At 22.6% G+C, this 16,510-nt stretch overlaps 2 protein-coding genes across 12 annotated transcripts; both read right to left on the bottom strand.

The window, feature by feature from the left end:
* Nucleotides 1-1,197: 1,197 nt before the first annotated feature.
* LOC122721109 (steroidogenic acute regulatory protein-like) lies at nt 1,198-5,938 on the bottom strand. 5 transcript variants are annotated; one of them, XM_043948394.1, is made up of 11 exons: nt 5,775-5,938; nt 3,668-3,954; nt 3,441-3,521; nt 3,233-3,367; nt 3,099-3,152; nt 2,881-3,013; nt 2,582-2,802; nt 2,326-2,481; nt 2,153-2,257; nt 1,904-2,079; nt 1,198-1,843 (listed from the first exon to the last, which is right to left on the bottom strand). In XM_043948394.1, the coding sequence occupies exons 2-11, from the start codon at nt 3,908-3,910 to the stop codon at nt 1,642-1,644; spliced, it is 1,506 nt and encodes a 501-aa protein (XP_043804329.1). In that variant the 5' UTR covers nt 3,911-3,954; nt 5,775-5,938; the 3' UTR covers nt 1,198-1,641. The 5 variants fall into 5 exon arrangements, with proteins under 5 accessions (XP_043804329.1, XP_043804331.1, XP_043804332.1 ...); XM_043948396.1 differs by having other exon boundaries at nt 3,250-3,327; XM_043948397.1 differs by having other exon boundaries at nt 3,233-3,310.
* Nucleotides 5,939-8,171: 2,233 nt separating this feature from the next.
* On the bottom strand, nt 8,172-16,477 carry LOC122721124 (exportin-1). 7 transcript variants are annotated; one of them, XR_006347864.1, is made up of 15 exons: nt 16,073-16,232; nt 15,062-15,296; nt 14,787-14,981; nt 14,372-14,722; nt 13,546-14,265; nt 13,244-13,478; nt 12,968-13,131; nt 12,656-12,790; nt 12,433-12,576; nt 12,137-12,283; nt 11,721-11,969; nt 11,374-11,626; nt 11,029-11,279; nt 10,615-10,941; nt 8,172-9,252 (listed from the first exon to the last, which is right to left on the bottom strand). XR_006347864.1 is itself a non-coding variant. In XM_043948429.1 (14 exons), exons 2-14 carry the CDS (start codon nt 15,257-15,259, stop codon nt 10,795-10,797), a joined length of 3,189 nt encoding a protein of 1,062 aa, XP_043804364.1. In that variant the 5' UTR covers nt 15,260-15,296; nt 16,360-16,477; the 3' UTR covers nt 10,342-10,794. The 7 variants fall into 7 exon arrangements, 5 of the variants coding, with proteins under 5 accessions (XP_043804364.1, XP_043804361.1, XP_043804365.1 ...); XR_006347865.1 differs by having other exon boundaries at nt 8,172-8,880; XM_043948429.1 differs by lacking the exons at nt 8,172-9,252; nt 16,073-16,232 and adding an exon at nt 16,360-16,477 and having other exon boundaries at nt 10,342-10,941.
* Nucleotides 16,478-16,510: the final 33 nt, after the last annotated feature.

Genomic DNA, 16,510 nt, shown 5'->3' with positions numbered 1-16,510 from the left:
AAGCAATGTTTTTCATTATTATAGCCCAATTTTATAAAATTAAACATATTAAACTTCGATTTAATTATTGTTTGCTCCAAAAAATAATTCATATTCGCACATTTGAAGAAATAACATCAAATAATTTTCATTCAAATTATAAGAAAAAAATATAATTAGCAAAACATGCACCAATATGTACATGAATATAATGATATATGAATAAAAATAATTATTTTTACATATAACAATCACATTTATAATTTTTTCAATTTTATTACAGTAAGTTATTTTTTATCTAGCATAAATTTTATTAAGAATAGAAAAATGACCTTAATGTTAAATGCTATTGGAATTGCATTAAAATGAGTAGAAATGAACATAATATAATTTTTTAAAGTTGAACATACAAATATATGTTAAAATGTACAAATTGCTATATTAATATATACATTTTCTATATTGTAAGCGTATTCTTTGTATTTTTTTATACATATCATATCATATCATATCTAATATCTATAAAATAAATTTATTAAACAAAGAATATTATTACGCAATTATCGAGAAATGCACATTTTTAATTAAGAAATTATTTATATATTTTTTAAAACTTATAGTAATATTTCTTAATAGTATATTTATAATAAATTCAATTATATTTTTAATTTCAAATTATTTATATACTAATATATTATATAATAATATTCAATAATTTATTCAATAATATTCAATAATTTATTGATATTTTTTTTCGCATATGCAACATTTTAAAATAACCAATCACATTCATATGCATATCATTTAAATATATATAGTAATTATAATAAACTTTCATGATATAAATAAATATTACCTCATATAGGTAAATAATTTATGTGAACTAAATACTTATATTTATACATTTAGATTACAATTCAATGAAAATTTTCAAAATTTAAAATAGTTAATGAAATTAATATTTATGTAATAAAAGAAATATTATCCAAGATCATTTTATATTTACAATTTAACATTTTTACATTGAAAATATACTATAAATGAATTAAAATTAAGTATGTAGAATAAAATTGTAGAAAATTAAATGTAAAATATAAGTATACTAATATTTTAAGTATTACTAATATTTTAAACTATAAATGAAAAAAAAAAAAACGATAGAATAATTAAGTTACGTCATATTGCAAAATATAAAACATATTGTTCACTTAAATTTTACTTCACCTATATGAATGTATAAGTTTTTTTACTAATTTAAAATATAATTATATTGAAAAAGTAAAATATCAATTTTTTTTATATATTTCATATGTAGAAAGTATTCCTTAATTTTAATTTCTGCTTACGAAATACAAAGCATGTAAAAAAAGTCTTTTGTCGTCCTTCTGTCAGTCTATCAACTCTCCAACAAAAGACATTCATAGACTCTTTCTACATTTGTCATTTGATTTAGATTAATAGTATATAACACATGGAAAACACAATAAGAAAATTATATTTGACTTGACCAAAAATTGCGTTGTTCTCAGAACATTAAAAATACTATAAAAAATTGAAATTCTTTCAATTACACAAATCCACAGACTGATTATGAAAGACCATGGCGATTAATCGATCTGATTATCTCTGATTATCAGAACGAATATGTTTTATTATGTTGTATTAAGCAGTTGATCTTTGTGTGTCATCCATATATTTTCTTATATAAGACATAAAATCTATTAATGCAGTAGACATTGATTTATCTACAACTTTTTGTGGAAGCCAACCCTTTAAATTCGTATTAATAATCCATGTGAATTTACATTTATTTTCTTCGTTAGGTAATCGTTCTGCTGCCCAACAGCTTAAATTGTTTTCAGCTCTAAAAATTTTTTAATATATGTAATTATTTTTTACCGATACAATTTTTTTGTAATCTTACCTGACAACGTTATTACGATTTGGTAATGATGTTAGAGGTACTGATGTACCACTATTTATATAATAGTTACCATAATGAATACGATGTCTTAAAATAACAAAATCACGAGCGCCAATAATACCTCCTCCTTGAGCACTCGTGGCTTGATAAACAATATCCGTATTTTCATCAATGTACTGATTAAAAAAATACATAAGAATATATTAATTTAACTATGCAAAATTATGCAAAATATATATTTTATGTTACCTGTAATTTTTTTGATTCTGTAACAAGCCTATTCCATGTTGGTAATAATTCAACTTCATCAAATAATCTATTCACAATTATACTAGCTGGAGCTTCAATCATTCCCTTAAAAAATGTATTATGTAATTTTAAAACAGAAAACGAAGAAAACAATATATCCTATTTAAACTTACTACTATTTTTAAAATCCTTCCTTCTGGCTTAGGACGATTTATATAAAATATGATATCGCCATTTGTCATTATATTTTGAATTTGCCAATCTTTAGATTGCAATAAATCATGACAATTTTGCACTAACGCATTTGCTCTCCGTTTATAATCTTCTATCTATAAATATTTAATATTATATATTATAAATATTATAAAAGACTTCTATAAATTTGTTCATATTTTTTTAAATATAAACCATTACATAATTCTTACTTACCATTTCTGATGTAAGTTTTGGTAAAGGTTTAGACGGAAATACTTCATTCGTTTTTAGAAAACCTCTGGAACTACTTGGTCTTGTATTTTCATCTTCGTGATCAGAATGGTCTGGTGAATCCATAGGTGTGAAAAATGTACCAGCATGTTCATTATTCGTATATTGACGAGATTCCGAGATAACACCCCGGAGAAGTGGTTCTCTTTCATTATCTATGAAATCTAAAATCGATTTAAAATTTTTATTTATTATGAATATATAATATGAATTCAACATTCTATAAAACATAAGTAGCATACTTCTAAACCAATTTCTAGCTTGTGTTTCCTGAGGTAATACACGAATGTCAAAAAACCATGCTTCCACCCAAGGTAATACAAAAGAAGTAAGGATAAGAAGAACTTGAAATACTGGCTGATTACATATTGTCCACTAAAAATAAAATAAAATTATATTATTGTTTTGTTACAAATTTTATTCTTTTAAATATTTATTTATATAACATCAGTATATTTACATCAAAAAGAAATACTTTGGCAATTAAGAAAGCACATGTTGTGGCAGTTGTTAACTGTAAAAACATTATACAATATTATAATAAATAAAATATAATATATCATTATTTTATAATTTTATATTCTCATTGCTTACCAAATTATGACACTTACAGCTACAATAATCCAATGATCCAAATGAAGCAGCGCATAGAAGAGCAACAACACTGTAAACCTGCAAATCGCTGCCATCTGAGAAGATGAAATCCTTAAAATCTCTGTCCCCGACGAACTGAATGTCATTTTGGACATTGTTTTTTCTTTTTCAAGTTGATATAAAGTATTACTATATAAACATTACTTACTACTATGTCGAAGAGTGAGGTTTTGATATGATAATGGACTATTTGATTCATGAAAGCGGATTCCAAACTCTCGCCAGCGATCTAAAAATATATTCCAAAATTGATTAGAAATTATCAAGTAAATTTCTTTTATTCATATGATTAAATTAAAAAAATGAAAAAAAAAAAAATGCATAAAGATTTCATTTCTTCAGTCTTTAATTAAATATTATAACATATGCGATTACCATTGTGCAAATGAGCCACATTAGAAAAGTAAGCAGAAGATCGAAAGTGACAAAAAGACAAAAGAAACGTCTGACATTGGACATCCTTCCATTTTGCATAGCACCCGCGATAAGATCCTCGCTAAGAATAATGTCTGGAGTTCGCGTTACATTCTGTTGAGTATATATACTTCTTTGGGAGTTTATAGATTCGTTTAGCAAAGTTTCAGCAGCTGCTAAAATTTGCCTCTCATCTTCTGCCATTATATCTTTCTACTATTATATCTTTTGATATCTGCAATAATAACCTGCAAATAATAATTTAATATATTATCATTAATGAAGAACAATATTACATTAAATTTCTATACGAAAATTATTTAAATAAAAATCTTATTGTACATGCTAATATTTTCTAATATTTTATTATTGTAGACTACTATTAATTTATATAATAAAAAATTGATATTAAAGCTCTAATAAGATCACTGATATAACAATTTTTAATTAATGTAAAATTAAAGATTAATTTTTAAAAAATTGTATTATATTCGCATAATATTTACATGATTTTTATATATAATTATTTTATAAATAATGTAAAACTATTTTATTACGATAATAGATACATATCGATTTCGAAATAAAATCGATAATTTGAAAACTTTGTACAATATTCTCGATAAAATTTGATGTAAACTATATTCATAATAAACAATTTACTTACATTGATTGTTTCTTCTTAAGATTTATCTATTATTACAATCTATTATACTTTTTGGTATTTTTTTTCTATTTTCTTTGCAATAATATAATGTTACATATCTTTTTCAGTATTAGATATTGAAAAATATATAAGACATAATATAAACTTTTTACAATATTTCTTTTAAATTGTCTTTAGTTATTTATAAAAAGCAATTTAACAATTATAATTATAATATTAATTAATATTAATTAAAATTTTTATTTTTATTTATCGATTTTTTCAACAAAATCATCACATATATAAAAATATATTGTTCGATTATTTGTAATATTTTTTTTATTTTTATATATACATATATATATATAATTATATACATATAATTTTGATTGTTTATCTATAAAGAAATATATATATTTTATTTAGATTGAATTACGAATATAAGCGTTTTATTATATATATATAATTAAAAAAAATAAACACATATTGGTATAAATTGTTATGAATCGACATCGTATGCATTAAATTATATATATTATGACAAATTTTTTTAATTGTCAAATATTAATTTTTTTATTTATATTTTTTACATTAAATTTCTTACTATATGTTATATATTATAAATATATGCTGTTTTATATATATATATATATATATATATACATAAATGCATTTAAAAATAATTAAGAAACAAATTTTCGATTGTTTAAATGAGAAATAAATAAATTTGAAACAAACATTATATTTTTATAAATAACTTTTCTTAATAAAATATTTATAATAATAAATATTTAAAAGTATAAAGTATAAAGATTATATTGATAAGATTATTGATAACAATTTTATTTAATTTCAAAAATTTTTTGAAGTTATATCGAATGTAATATATTTTTTTTTTATTTTATCTTATTAATCTATTTATTAATCTTTTATTTTATATAAAAATAGTATCATTTATTAGAAAAAGTAAAAAAGAAAAAAAAATTTGAGATCTGAAATAATATATAAATCTGTAAAAATGATACGATTAATATCCTTATTAACATTAAGAAAATATTTTAAAATAGGATAATCTATAAGAACATCTATATTGTATAAAATTTTCAAAATCTTCCGCAATGATGTATTTATATTTATATTATTTATATTAATATTTATATTTATAATTTAACATAAGAAAAATCATTTGATAACATATCATATTTGATACGTAACATTTGATAACGAAAAGATCTTTTGTATAATAAGTTTTATTAATATTAACGAAACATTCTAACCTCAAATTCCATTAAGAAAAATTTAATTTGTCAATTTTGAAGACAATTAACACTTTTTTCTATAATATTTATTAATATTTATTAAATAATCAAATATAAAAACTATAATTGAATTTAATTGAATGAATAAGAAAATTTTGTTTACCATTTAGATTTAACTAATCCTCATAATTCAATTGCATTCAATTCAATTGAAGAATTAACTGATAACACAATCCACTTACGCATCATTCCGAAAGAAAAATTTCTAACGAAACATTTAATATTAAAAAGTACCACCAATATTTCGACTTTCGTTATGACTTCGTAACAAAGACGAACACAAAAAAATGTAGAAACTTATTCATATAAATTTCATATGAATATTTGCATGAATAATGGTGGCGCCACGTGATAGAGTTACATGTAACGCTATCTAGTTATTTTCTTTGCTATTTTCTTATCAATAAAAAGTTACCATCTGTATATAAAAATTGAAAATTTTTAAGTACTGAAAATACTCAAAAGATGGCACTTCAATTCGTATACTACTTTATCCTATTTTTAAAAAAATATCTTTGTTATTCAAAAGATGGCACTGATTCCTTAATTTTTATCCTATTTCTATCTTTTTTTTTCAACACACTCTCTTTATCTATACTTGTTTGTGACGCATAATTAAATAGAAAATATAAGATATTATTTTAATACACTTTTATCATTTCTCTTTCAAAATCATAATATATATATTTATAATCACTTCATACATAAATGATTTTTAAATATTTGAAAAGATTATAAATATATATTGAAATATTATTTTGAAAAATATTAAATTTAAAAAAATATAATTTTATTTTTGAAAATATAATTTACTATCTACTATTTAATATGTTAATTTTTATCATGAAAATAATTTATGAACTAACATCACATTATAATCTTTTCGAAACATCAATTCTAAAATAATTTAAATAAAATAAATTACAAATAAAAATCTGAAAAAATGAAAGATAAATTAAAAATAATATGCATAATATTTTTTTTGATTTTTAAAAATATTTTTTTGTTAAAATAATTACATAATTACAAAATAAACTTTATTTCTAATCTTTATTTAATAAAAATAGCTTTTTATTAATTAAAAAAATATATATAATAATATAGAATCACCATTCCAGTCATTTATTTTATAATCATAAAATGTACTTAAAAATGAACTTAATATACAAGATATTCTGCAATAGAATATTTATTTTATTCCTTATTTATAATTTTATATTGAAATTTAATTTCTAATCATTATTAACATAATCTAATCTTTTTGAATAGAATCAATAACTTTGAATATGACACTAAAATGATAAGGAATCCAAGTGTTTCCGAGAAAAAAAATGCATTGAATATTAGATTTTTTCGTCAGCTTATTCATTTTCTTTAATAAAAAAGTCGCTTTTTAAATTTTTTAAAATTTTAAATCAAATTCATATGAAATATTGCATTATATTTAATATCTTTTAATTAAAACAATTTTAAATTTCAATCTTAAATGTTAGAATAAAATATTATTAATTATTGTTCATTCAAAAATTGTATTTTCATTATTTTTTGTTATATTATATATATATATATATATATATGTATATAAATGATATTTTTTAAAATTTATAATTAAAAAATATTTATATATCTATTGTTTCTTTATATTCTTAATTAACTACTACTTATGTATTTTTATTATTATTATATATTATATATATAAAATATTAACAATTTTGATTAATGATAAAGTAATACTATAAAATATGTCATATATTTATATTGTTTAATTTCTATAAAGTTAATTATAACTTTTTAATATGCGTTTTAAAATAAATAAAAATTATTATATGTAATCGAAAATTCTTTATCTTAAAGATAAAAAAATAATGTAATAATCGTACATAAAGCCTGTATTTATTAATAAGGAAAATAATAATTATCTGCTTAATTATCCTATTGAAAATATTAAGCATTATTATAGTAGCATTTTTTATTTTATTAGTAAGTATTATTAAACTCTTTACATATTTTTGTCGTTATAATGAATAACTGATAGAACTCTTAACTTATACATCCATTCATTCAAACACGCGTGATGGACCATTCCGTAATTATGTTACTCAGTACTCACAACTATGTCACATGATTCTTGACAACTTATAAGATTAATGCCATCATTCAACAGCTTACAAAATTTATTTTTAACTTTTAACTTTTTTTCAAGTTAAACGAAATTCTAGAAGGAATAAGAGACTTTTTTGCAATCATTTTTCAATATAAAATTATGTTATCGTACTGTAATGATAAACATAAGTATATTAAATAATTATTTCTATTTATAGTGCATCAATACGAAAGGAAATTACTTTTTCAAATATCTTGAGTACTTAAAAAAATCTTATTATAGAATTCTTATAATATTTAAAAATCTGAATTTTAATAATTCAGTTAAAGCAATTTTGTGTAACAATAAAATGTAATATTAAATATTTTTTACATATATCTAATTTATTTTTTTTAATAGAGTTTTCCAATTTTTAATTTTATCGCAAATAATTTAGAAAGAAAATGAATTTTTTTTCCGAAAATTTTCTAATCAATCAAATATTGTTATATAACCAAAAAGGTATATTATTTTTTGAATCTTAGCTGTACTTATTTACGTCCAAAATTACTTATACTGTAAAAACTTGTTAAATTTAGGATTCTCGTATAACAAACGAACAGCTTATAAAACATTTAGTTGCAGCTTTATTTTAGATATCATTATTATTTAGATATCTTACGATTTTTAAGCACTTTCCTCATTACACGTAGTCTTATCACATACAACTATGTATGACTAAATACATTCTGTAACTTATTACATCTATCCATACAAATTATTTCTTTTGTGATAAAAGTTTACAAGATATATCACAAATTGTCTGAAAATGCCGTTAATTTTTTTTCATTTGTTTGCAATACCGGTTGCAAATAAATACAGCTTATTAATAAAGAATGAAATCAAGTGGCATTGATATTCTTTTTCCCATTTCCTCCTGAAGTAATAGTGGCTTCTTGAGACCCGAGTCGCATAGTATCAAATGTAATGGCTTCAGGGTTCCAAGTAGAGCTACTTCGATTCACTCATGTATGATACAAATCGTTGACGTTTTATTAAAATGCATAACGGTATATATATTCATTATATTCTTGCCATGATGCTCTTTCATTTTCCATTTTCCATTCTGGAAAAATGTGGCATCAGTACTAAATATTTTCATAGTAATAATGCTATTCTTGACAAAATAAATTTTCAATGTAATAAAAAATTCAAATTGCGAATAGTAAAAAGTAATTCTTAATTTGCGAACGAAGTCAAATGTTTTTTATATCTTCTTTTGTGATATATTTTCACACAAACTTCTTTTTTCATTTTTTTTTTTACGAAATTTATTAAGCAATCTATCTTCACAGTTCTATAGGTCATGTACCAGTGTTAGACACATATTAAATTGTGTTATCATGCATCATGATTATTTGTGATTTGTAAGACCAAGCACCTGTAGCATTTATTGAGGTGGAGGCAAGCTCGAACGATAAGAAAATTTGTCCTTTTTCTGAGAATAATAATTAATAGAATTAATAAAAATTTGCATTTTTATTAAATTAAAAGATTATCATTTATCCCAATTTTTACTATCATGACAATGACAGACAGTTATTTTTTTTTTAATTTATTAAAAAACTTATTAATAATTTAATTAAGAATTTTTCCTTGATGCAACATTATATAAGAAAAATATTTTATATTATTTAATTATTTAAGTCTGAGAAAACAAAAATGTAATTATTTTTAATTTTATATATACTATTAATTAATTTTTTTTTAAAGAAATGTTTTGTTATAAATTTTGAATTATGAATTTGTTAATGTAATAATCACAAAATAGTAGTAGATATATAAACAAAATTTTATAAAAAAACATAAATATTAGAAACCTTTCTCCCAGACTATGTTATTTAAAATATATATATGTATATGTATATATATGTATATATATATATATATATATATATAAGCTATTTGCATTAATAAAATATTAAAAAAAAAAAAAAAGAAAGAGAGAGAGAAAAAGAAACATTTTAATGCACTGAGAGAAAATTGTTAAATATGTTTTATATATATATATATTTTTTTTTAATTTATAGAAGTTAAATACAACAAAAATATAAAGTGATTTATTTTGAACATATTTATCATTGATGAATATATATATATAGGGATTATCAGAAAAGTGAAATTTAAACAAATGCTATATATGACATGTAGTTTAATTTACAAAATTTCTCTGTATGACTTGCAGATCATATATATTTATATACTATGTACCTATATATCTATATATAGCAATATTAATAGCATTATCATACAACTTTATGCAAACACACACATATACCTGTAACATCCTCTAAATATGCTGAAGCAATACTATTTTATATGTTAATATGAATCAGACGTTATATTTTGAATTTAATTTATTTCCATAAATGATTTTAATTATATCTCGAAATATAATATACACGCTAATATTACATACAATATTATTATTCATTTCTATCATAATAAGATTATTTAATTATATTAAATGTTATGCAATATTAATATTTGTAATGATATATTAATAAAAAAAAAAATAATAATTTTTATGAAAACTTTGTTTATGTAGAACTTTTTTTAATATAAATCACAATTTTATTATACATATTAATATATATTATAAATACCAAATGAGATTGTAGAAGAATGTCTTTATTAAAAAAATATTTGTTATTAGTACTAAATATCAATATACAAATGTTATTTTTTTCACTGTATAAAATAGTATTGTTCAGCATGTATTCACCTGTTACTCATAACAGAAGTTTCAATTCTTTTAAAATTGTATAACAGACAAACAATCACCGCGTTTCGGGCTTACCTCCTTAACAAGAATGTTATATTGTAAACTTGGCTTTAAAAAGTATATAATGTATATCCATCTTGATGGTAATTGTGGTACATGTGAGAAAAGTCGCAGATCAAAGGATACAATAGTCTGTGTAACAGAATGTTTCTTATTGAGATGTACAGAAAGCAGGTAACGAAGAAAACTGGTAATTCAATCCTGCATCTCTTCTGGTATTTCATGAGGATTAAGTATTCCTGGTACTGCCATTTGTTGTAGCCTTTTTTCTTCTTGTGCTAACCGTAATGCAGTTTCTCTTTCCTCAAGATACAAATCTGAATCATCTTCACCAGTATATTCCTTTAAAAAATTTATTTGTTTAAATATACTATGAATATGAATAAAAAATCATAAAAAAAAGAGAGAAAAAAAAACATGAATATTTACCCTGATTTCAACAAGGAAATCTCTAAGATGTTCTTTGAATGCAGGAATATCTTGATTAAGATTAAATAAACCTTGTACAGTTATTTTAATTTGATTATCAGTTAAATGTGGAAATGCTGTTTTAAGCAATCTTGCAACAAATTCTTGAACATATAATGTGTTATCTGGTACAGGTCCTAATGGAACTTTAATTCGCCCAAGTTCAACCAACGAAAACATGTATGCCAAAATTGTAGCATGCATATTAAGGCCTAGATAATTACAATATTATAAAAAAAATTAATTATAAAATAGTAAAATTAAATGTTTGTATCGATTTTGTATATATATTTTATATATATTTACCTGCAATGTGTGACGAATCTGTAACTACACTGAATATATGTTGAAGAATATCTGTGAAATATGTCTGATGGAAATTTTGAGCATCGGGAGTAGAAACTTCAATATTTTGTAAGAGTTGATATAGTATTTGTAGTCCTATATCTGCAACATTTCTCATTGTATGCTTAAAAGCCCAAATTATAGAATCAAGTACAAGTTTAAATTGTGCTGGTGGAATTATAAGAAATGCAGAGAAACAAGAAACATTCACTGCCTAAAATATAAAAATATTAAAAATATAATATTTATATTACATAAAATTTGTTATTTAACAAATTTTATCAATAATTAATATTATTTATAATTACCTGTAAAAGTAAAAAGAAATTTGTTCTATGTTCCGGAAATTCTTCAAAATCTTTATTTATCATTTCTAAAGTACATTCAAACACAGCATCAAATATTTTAGGTATTTCACTGGTAATATAACATTCTAATTTATTTACGATAGTGGCTATAGCACTTAGCACCTCTGGTTCTCGAGCACAATGCACATTTGTTTTTTGATAATCCAATAAAACAGCATCTAATAATGGTGGTAAAAAGCTATCTAAAACCTAAATAACATATATAATAAAATTAATTATTTTTAAATATTATAAATAATATATATAAAATTATTAATAATATAAAAAAATATATATTACATGAAAGATAGAAATTATAACTTTCAAATATTAATATATCAAATATTATATATTTTGAACATGTAATAAATTTTTACCATTTGACGATCAGTTGTTCTGCTGACCCAATCTGAGATCAATTTTAATGTTTCTTTTTTCACTACTCTCATACTTTTAATCAGAGATTGTTCCATTACTATTTCACCGTTCAAAGCTATTGCAGCACTTATATTTTCACTCATAACCTAAAAAAAGAAGAATAAACATAAATTTATTTTTTAAAATATTGAATAATAATAATAATAATAATAATAATAATAATTATTATTATTATTATTATTATTACATAAATATAACAATAATAATATATAAAATAAATATAATATTAATATACCTTATAAACGTTCAACATATCTAAATATATTCTTCCTAATTGTATCACGTATGGATGCCCAAGAGCTTTGCAAGCTCTTACATTTGTCTTCAAAATACTAGCAAGTTGTTTTACAGCTTCTTGATCTTTTAATACATCTACATTCTAAAAAAATATGTATGTATATTAATAAAAATAAAATAAAAAAACAAGTACTGTAAAGACTTATTTTTTAAATAGATACCTTAGATGCTTGACTTATTATGTCATCCCATACTTGATTTGGTAAAAGCATATATCTTTCTATTAATTCTTCCTGCATTACTGTATCAGTCTGTGCACTTATCATATATCCAACTGCTTCATAAAATGTATGTACCTATATTATAGTTAACATAGAAATGTAATTAAAAAAAAAAAAAAGTTATATGTACATTATATATATAATTATATATAATATATTATTATATATTATACACAATTATATAATAAATATATTACAAATTTTTTCATATATAATATACTATGTTATTTATTATATTTTTAATAATTTTACCTGTTGTGTTTGGAGGTCACAAATAATACTACTAATAGTAGAAAGAATTTCTTCAATAAATGGTACCAATTCTCCTGTTTGAGGTGTAACAAAATGTCGCCTACATTTTAGTGCTATTTTTATGAATGTGTCACAGGCCATATCTTGCACACCATCATGAGTTTCTGTAGAGAAGTTTATCTTGATTATTTAAAATATTTTTTATAATATTGTTAGATTTACAATGTTTAATGTATAATATTATATAATTATTATATAATAATATAATATTTTTACCATGCATAAATTCAAAGAGTTTATTTACAACAGTCTTCAGAAATTTCCAATGTGCTCTGAGAAATCTTGGATATTGCCCAACTACATACATAATATTACTAGCAATAATAGCTTTATTATCTTTGCCTTTCTTTTGTTCACAAAGACCAAGGAGATCTTTGATAACAGTTACTAAAAATCGCTTTTCATCTTCTTCATGCATTGCACCAGAAATACTACCTATTGCCCAGCACAACTAACACAAAAATAGAAATTAATATAACGTACTTTTATTATAAATTTTATATTTTAGATATATTTACCGCATTAAGATTTTTCCAGGACCATTCTGATCCATTAACTTGGTTTTGTAACTTTTCTGTCATTATTCTTTCAGTATCTATATAGTCAAGATGAGTAAGATATACAAGAGTCTCTCTCATATTTTTATATAAATTAATAGAATCAGTGTCTTTCATAAATTCCCTAACAACTTCTCCATTCTCATTTTCTACAACAAGAACTTCTTCTGGTTTAGCCATTCTACTGATCATAATATATCGTACTTTTGTTAAAACAGGACAATAAAATAATCTTCTAGATGGGAGTGTTATATTTTTAACCACAAATAATGGTGTTGGAGACACAAAGGGATTTGCTCTATATAAATCCATTGCTAATGCATTCCAATATTCCAGACAGATTTTAAATATTTCAACTTCTTCAACTTCAGAAATTAAAACAAGGTAATGCAATGCTTTGAGTAGCAATTCATTTAATTGTTTTTTCTCTATAAATTGCCCATGCTCTTTCAAAAATGTGCATAAAAATATAGCTAGATTTTGAATGAAATTTTGTTCTTGATCTTGACCTGCTGCATATGCTTCGCGTATATTTGTATCAAGAGGTAAAATCTGTTCTAACTGTCGCATTACATTAACAAATAACATTACAAATACGTCATCATAAGTTGTTACTGTGACACCAGCAATTTCGGTTAAGCATTTTAATGTAATATTTCTGAATATTGGTACATTTAAAAACTGTAAAAAAAAAAAAAAAAAAAAAATAGTAACAATTATAATATAATATTATAATATACAAAAACATTATAATTATAATGTTACATAAAAATAATACTGTATTTACCTTGAATACTAAAGTGCTTATTAATTTTGTTTCAAAAATATACCCCAGAGGAATCCAATTTAAAAACCTTAAAAGAGTTTCTAATGTAACTGCCACCAGTTGAACATTTTGTGAATTATCCAATACAAACTGACAAAGATGAAAAATATGTGAGAATTCACTACACATAGTATCTTTCAAATGTTTTGCTTTTGTTTGTGTCATTTGTCCACTAGAAAAGTCAAATACTTCTTCTGATAGTAATTTTAAAATTGCCATATTATTTTGACAAAGACTTTCATTTGTTTTACTTGCTCCAACAATGTCACCAATAAAGGATTCCCAGTTTTTTGGCCATTCTCGTTTTAAAACCTACAATAAATATACTTTGTTAAAATATTATTATTTTATATTTTTCAATTTTACTGTTACTTACTTGAACTAAAATCATATTAAGTTTATTAAGATAAACTTTAGAACTTTCCATTGTTTCTGGGTCACTGCTTGTTTTTATGATAAGACCTACAATATATTTTTTTATACCTTCACACTGATTTCGTGGTAATACTTTCCATCGTGTCTTTATAACTTGTTCCAATATTTGTAAAGCATAATACTTTGTTTGTTGATTCTATATATATATATATATAAAATTTCATATAAATTAGAAAATTCTCTTTATATATATTTAATTTTGATTTGAAAATTTACCTGTGAATATTCTAGAATAGTATCTACACGGGTCCATGCATTTGGATGCTCTTTAAGTGTAGTTAATACTTCTTGTGCAACTCTTTGTTGCTCACCTATTCCAGTGTACATACAACCTACTATATTATCAAGAAGTGTTATATCTAACTTCTGATTAAAATCCAGAAGCTTAGATGCTTGTTCTGCTAAAGTTGCCATTATTTATTGTAAATTATCCAATTTTCATACACCCTATCTGAAAATAATTACATTAAATATTAATATTTATGTCAATAAAATTATATAATTAATATATAAATAAGATATAAATATTACAAAGTTTTGTTTCTAAAAAAAAAAAGGATTAATTAAATATTTTAGAAATTTATAATTAGTTAAAGCCTTCACTGAAATAATCTAGTATAATATTATAAAACAATTTCAGGATAAAAACATAAAAAACATTACAATACAATATTTACAATTAATAAATAAATATAAAAAACAGTATATTTTTACACAGTGCATTGTTTAATTATTTTAACACAAAATATATTGTAATATTTTACAAATAAAAATTTTAAAAGCTGATAAAAGGATACTAGTATCAAGTAATATTGTTCTGTGCTTCTCTCTATATGAAGATCAATTATATATTATATTTATAACTAAATTAAAGACATTAAAAGAAAAGAATGTGATATAAATAATGAACTAAACAGAGGTAATAATAAAAAGGAAATCATTGTTAACGTGTAGCGAGGGAGGTCACCGCACTGCGACCGCTCGACCTAACCTACATTTGACAATCGCAAATAAGGTTATGTGAAAATTTATTGTGCGTAATGTTTGTAAATCTAATGTAAAAACTATTTCATTTAATACATTTAATCAAATAAAAAAAAAAGATAATGAAACATAAAATATTAATAATAGGTCATTGGAATCTGTAGATTTTTGTTATCCGGGTGCACTTTACTCATTGCGTCGTTGTTCAACGAATAAAGCATCATAAACGACGTTTACACATACCGCATCAACTCCCACACGCAGATTCTCAATTCGTAGGTAAAAAACACACGTTTCACACTAGCAATCACAATCTCTCGCATTAAATCACAATCAGAAAAAGGCCAAACACACAACCGCTGATTCCCGCGCGCGACCAATTTCGTTCCTCGTTTCACAGACTCGCTGTTCCTCACCGTCTCTTTCTCTCTCTATCTCTCGCACGTTCTCTCGCTCGTCACTCCTGCCTCTGCTCCGTTTGCGACGATCGTCAGTGAAGAGAGTTCCACTCATAAATGTACGATACCCACCGAGGCCGTTCTTCGTCGTAACTTTGTTTCTTAAATCTCATACAAGTTTCTTCTATTTCCCTTCAATTGTAATGATAAACGAAAAAAGTAGGAGCTTTATGTTGTCCTTAAATCCAACCTACAGATTTTCGAAAATAATAACAAAATGGCT

The sequence above is a fragment of the Apis laboriosa genome, unplaced genomic scaffold (assembly GCF_014066325.1).
Source record: "Apis laboriosa isolate Shangri-la unplaced genomic scaffold, ASM1406632v1 scaffold14409_cov159, whole genome shotgun sequence".
Lineage (NCBI taxonomy): Eukaryota > Metazoa > Arthropoda > Insecta > Hymenoptera > Apidae > Apis > Apis laboriosa.
Note: the sequence above shows the minus strand (reverse complement) of the source record. Positions and strands in the feature narration are given on the sequence as shown.

Excerpts from the sequence above, each read along its gene's own strand:
- LOC122721109 (XM_043948394.1), bottom strand. The coding sequence starts at position 3,910 with ATGGCAGAAGATGAGAGGCAAATTTTAGCAGCTGCTGAAACTTTGCTA. Across the intron at positions 2,482-2,581 it reads CAAAACTTACATCAGAAATG|ATAGAAGATTATAAACGGAG; the intron begins GTAAGTAAGAAT and ends AAATATTTATAG. Across the intron at positions 2,080-2,152 it reads CAGAATCAAAAAAATTACAG|TACATTGATGAAAATACGGA; the intron begins GTAACATAAAAT and ends TTTTTTAATCAG.
- LOC122721124 (XM_043948429.1), bottom strand. The coding sequence starts at position 15,259 with ATGGCAACTTTAGCAGAACAAGCATCTAAGCTTCTGGATTTTAATCAG. Across the intron at positions 14,266-14,371 it reads TAAGCACTTTAGTATTCAAG|TTTTTAAATGTACCAATATT; the intron begins GTAAATACAGTA and ends TTTTTTTTACAG. Across the intron at positions 13,479-13,545 it reads CCTGGAAAAATCTTAATGCG|TTGTGCTGGGCAATAGGTAG; the intron begins GTAAATATATCT and ends TTTTTGTGTTAG.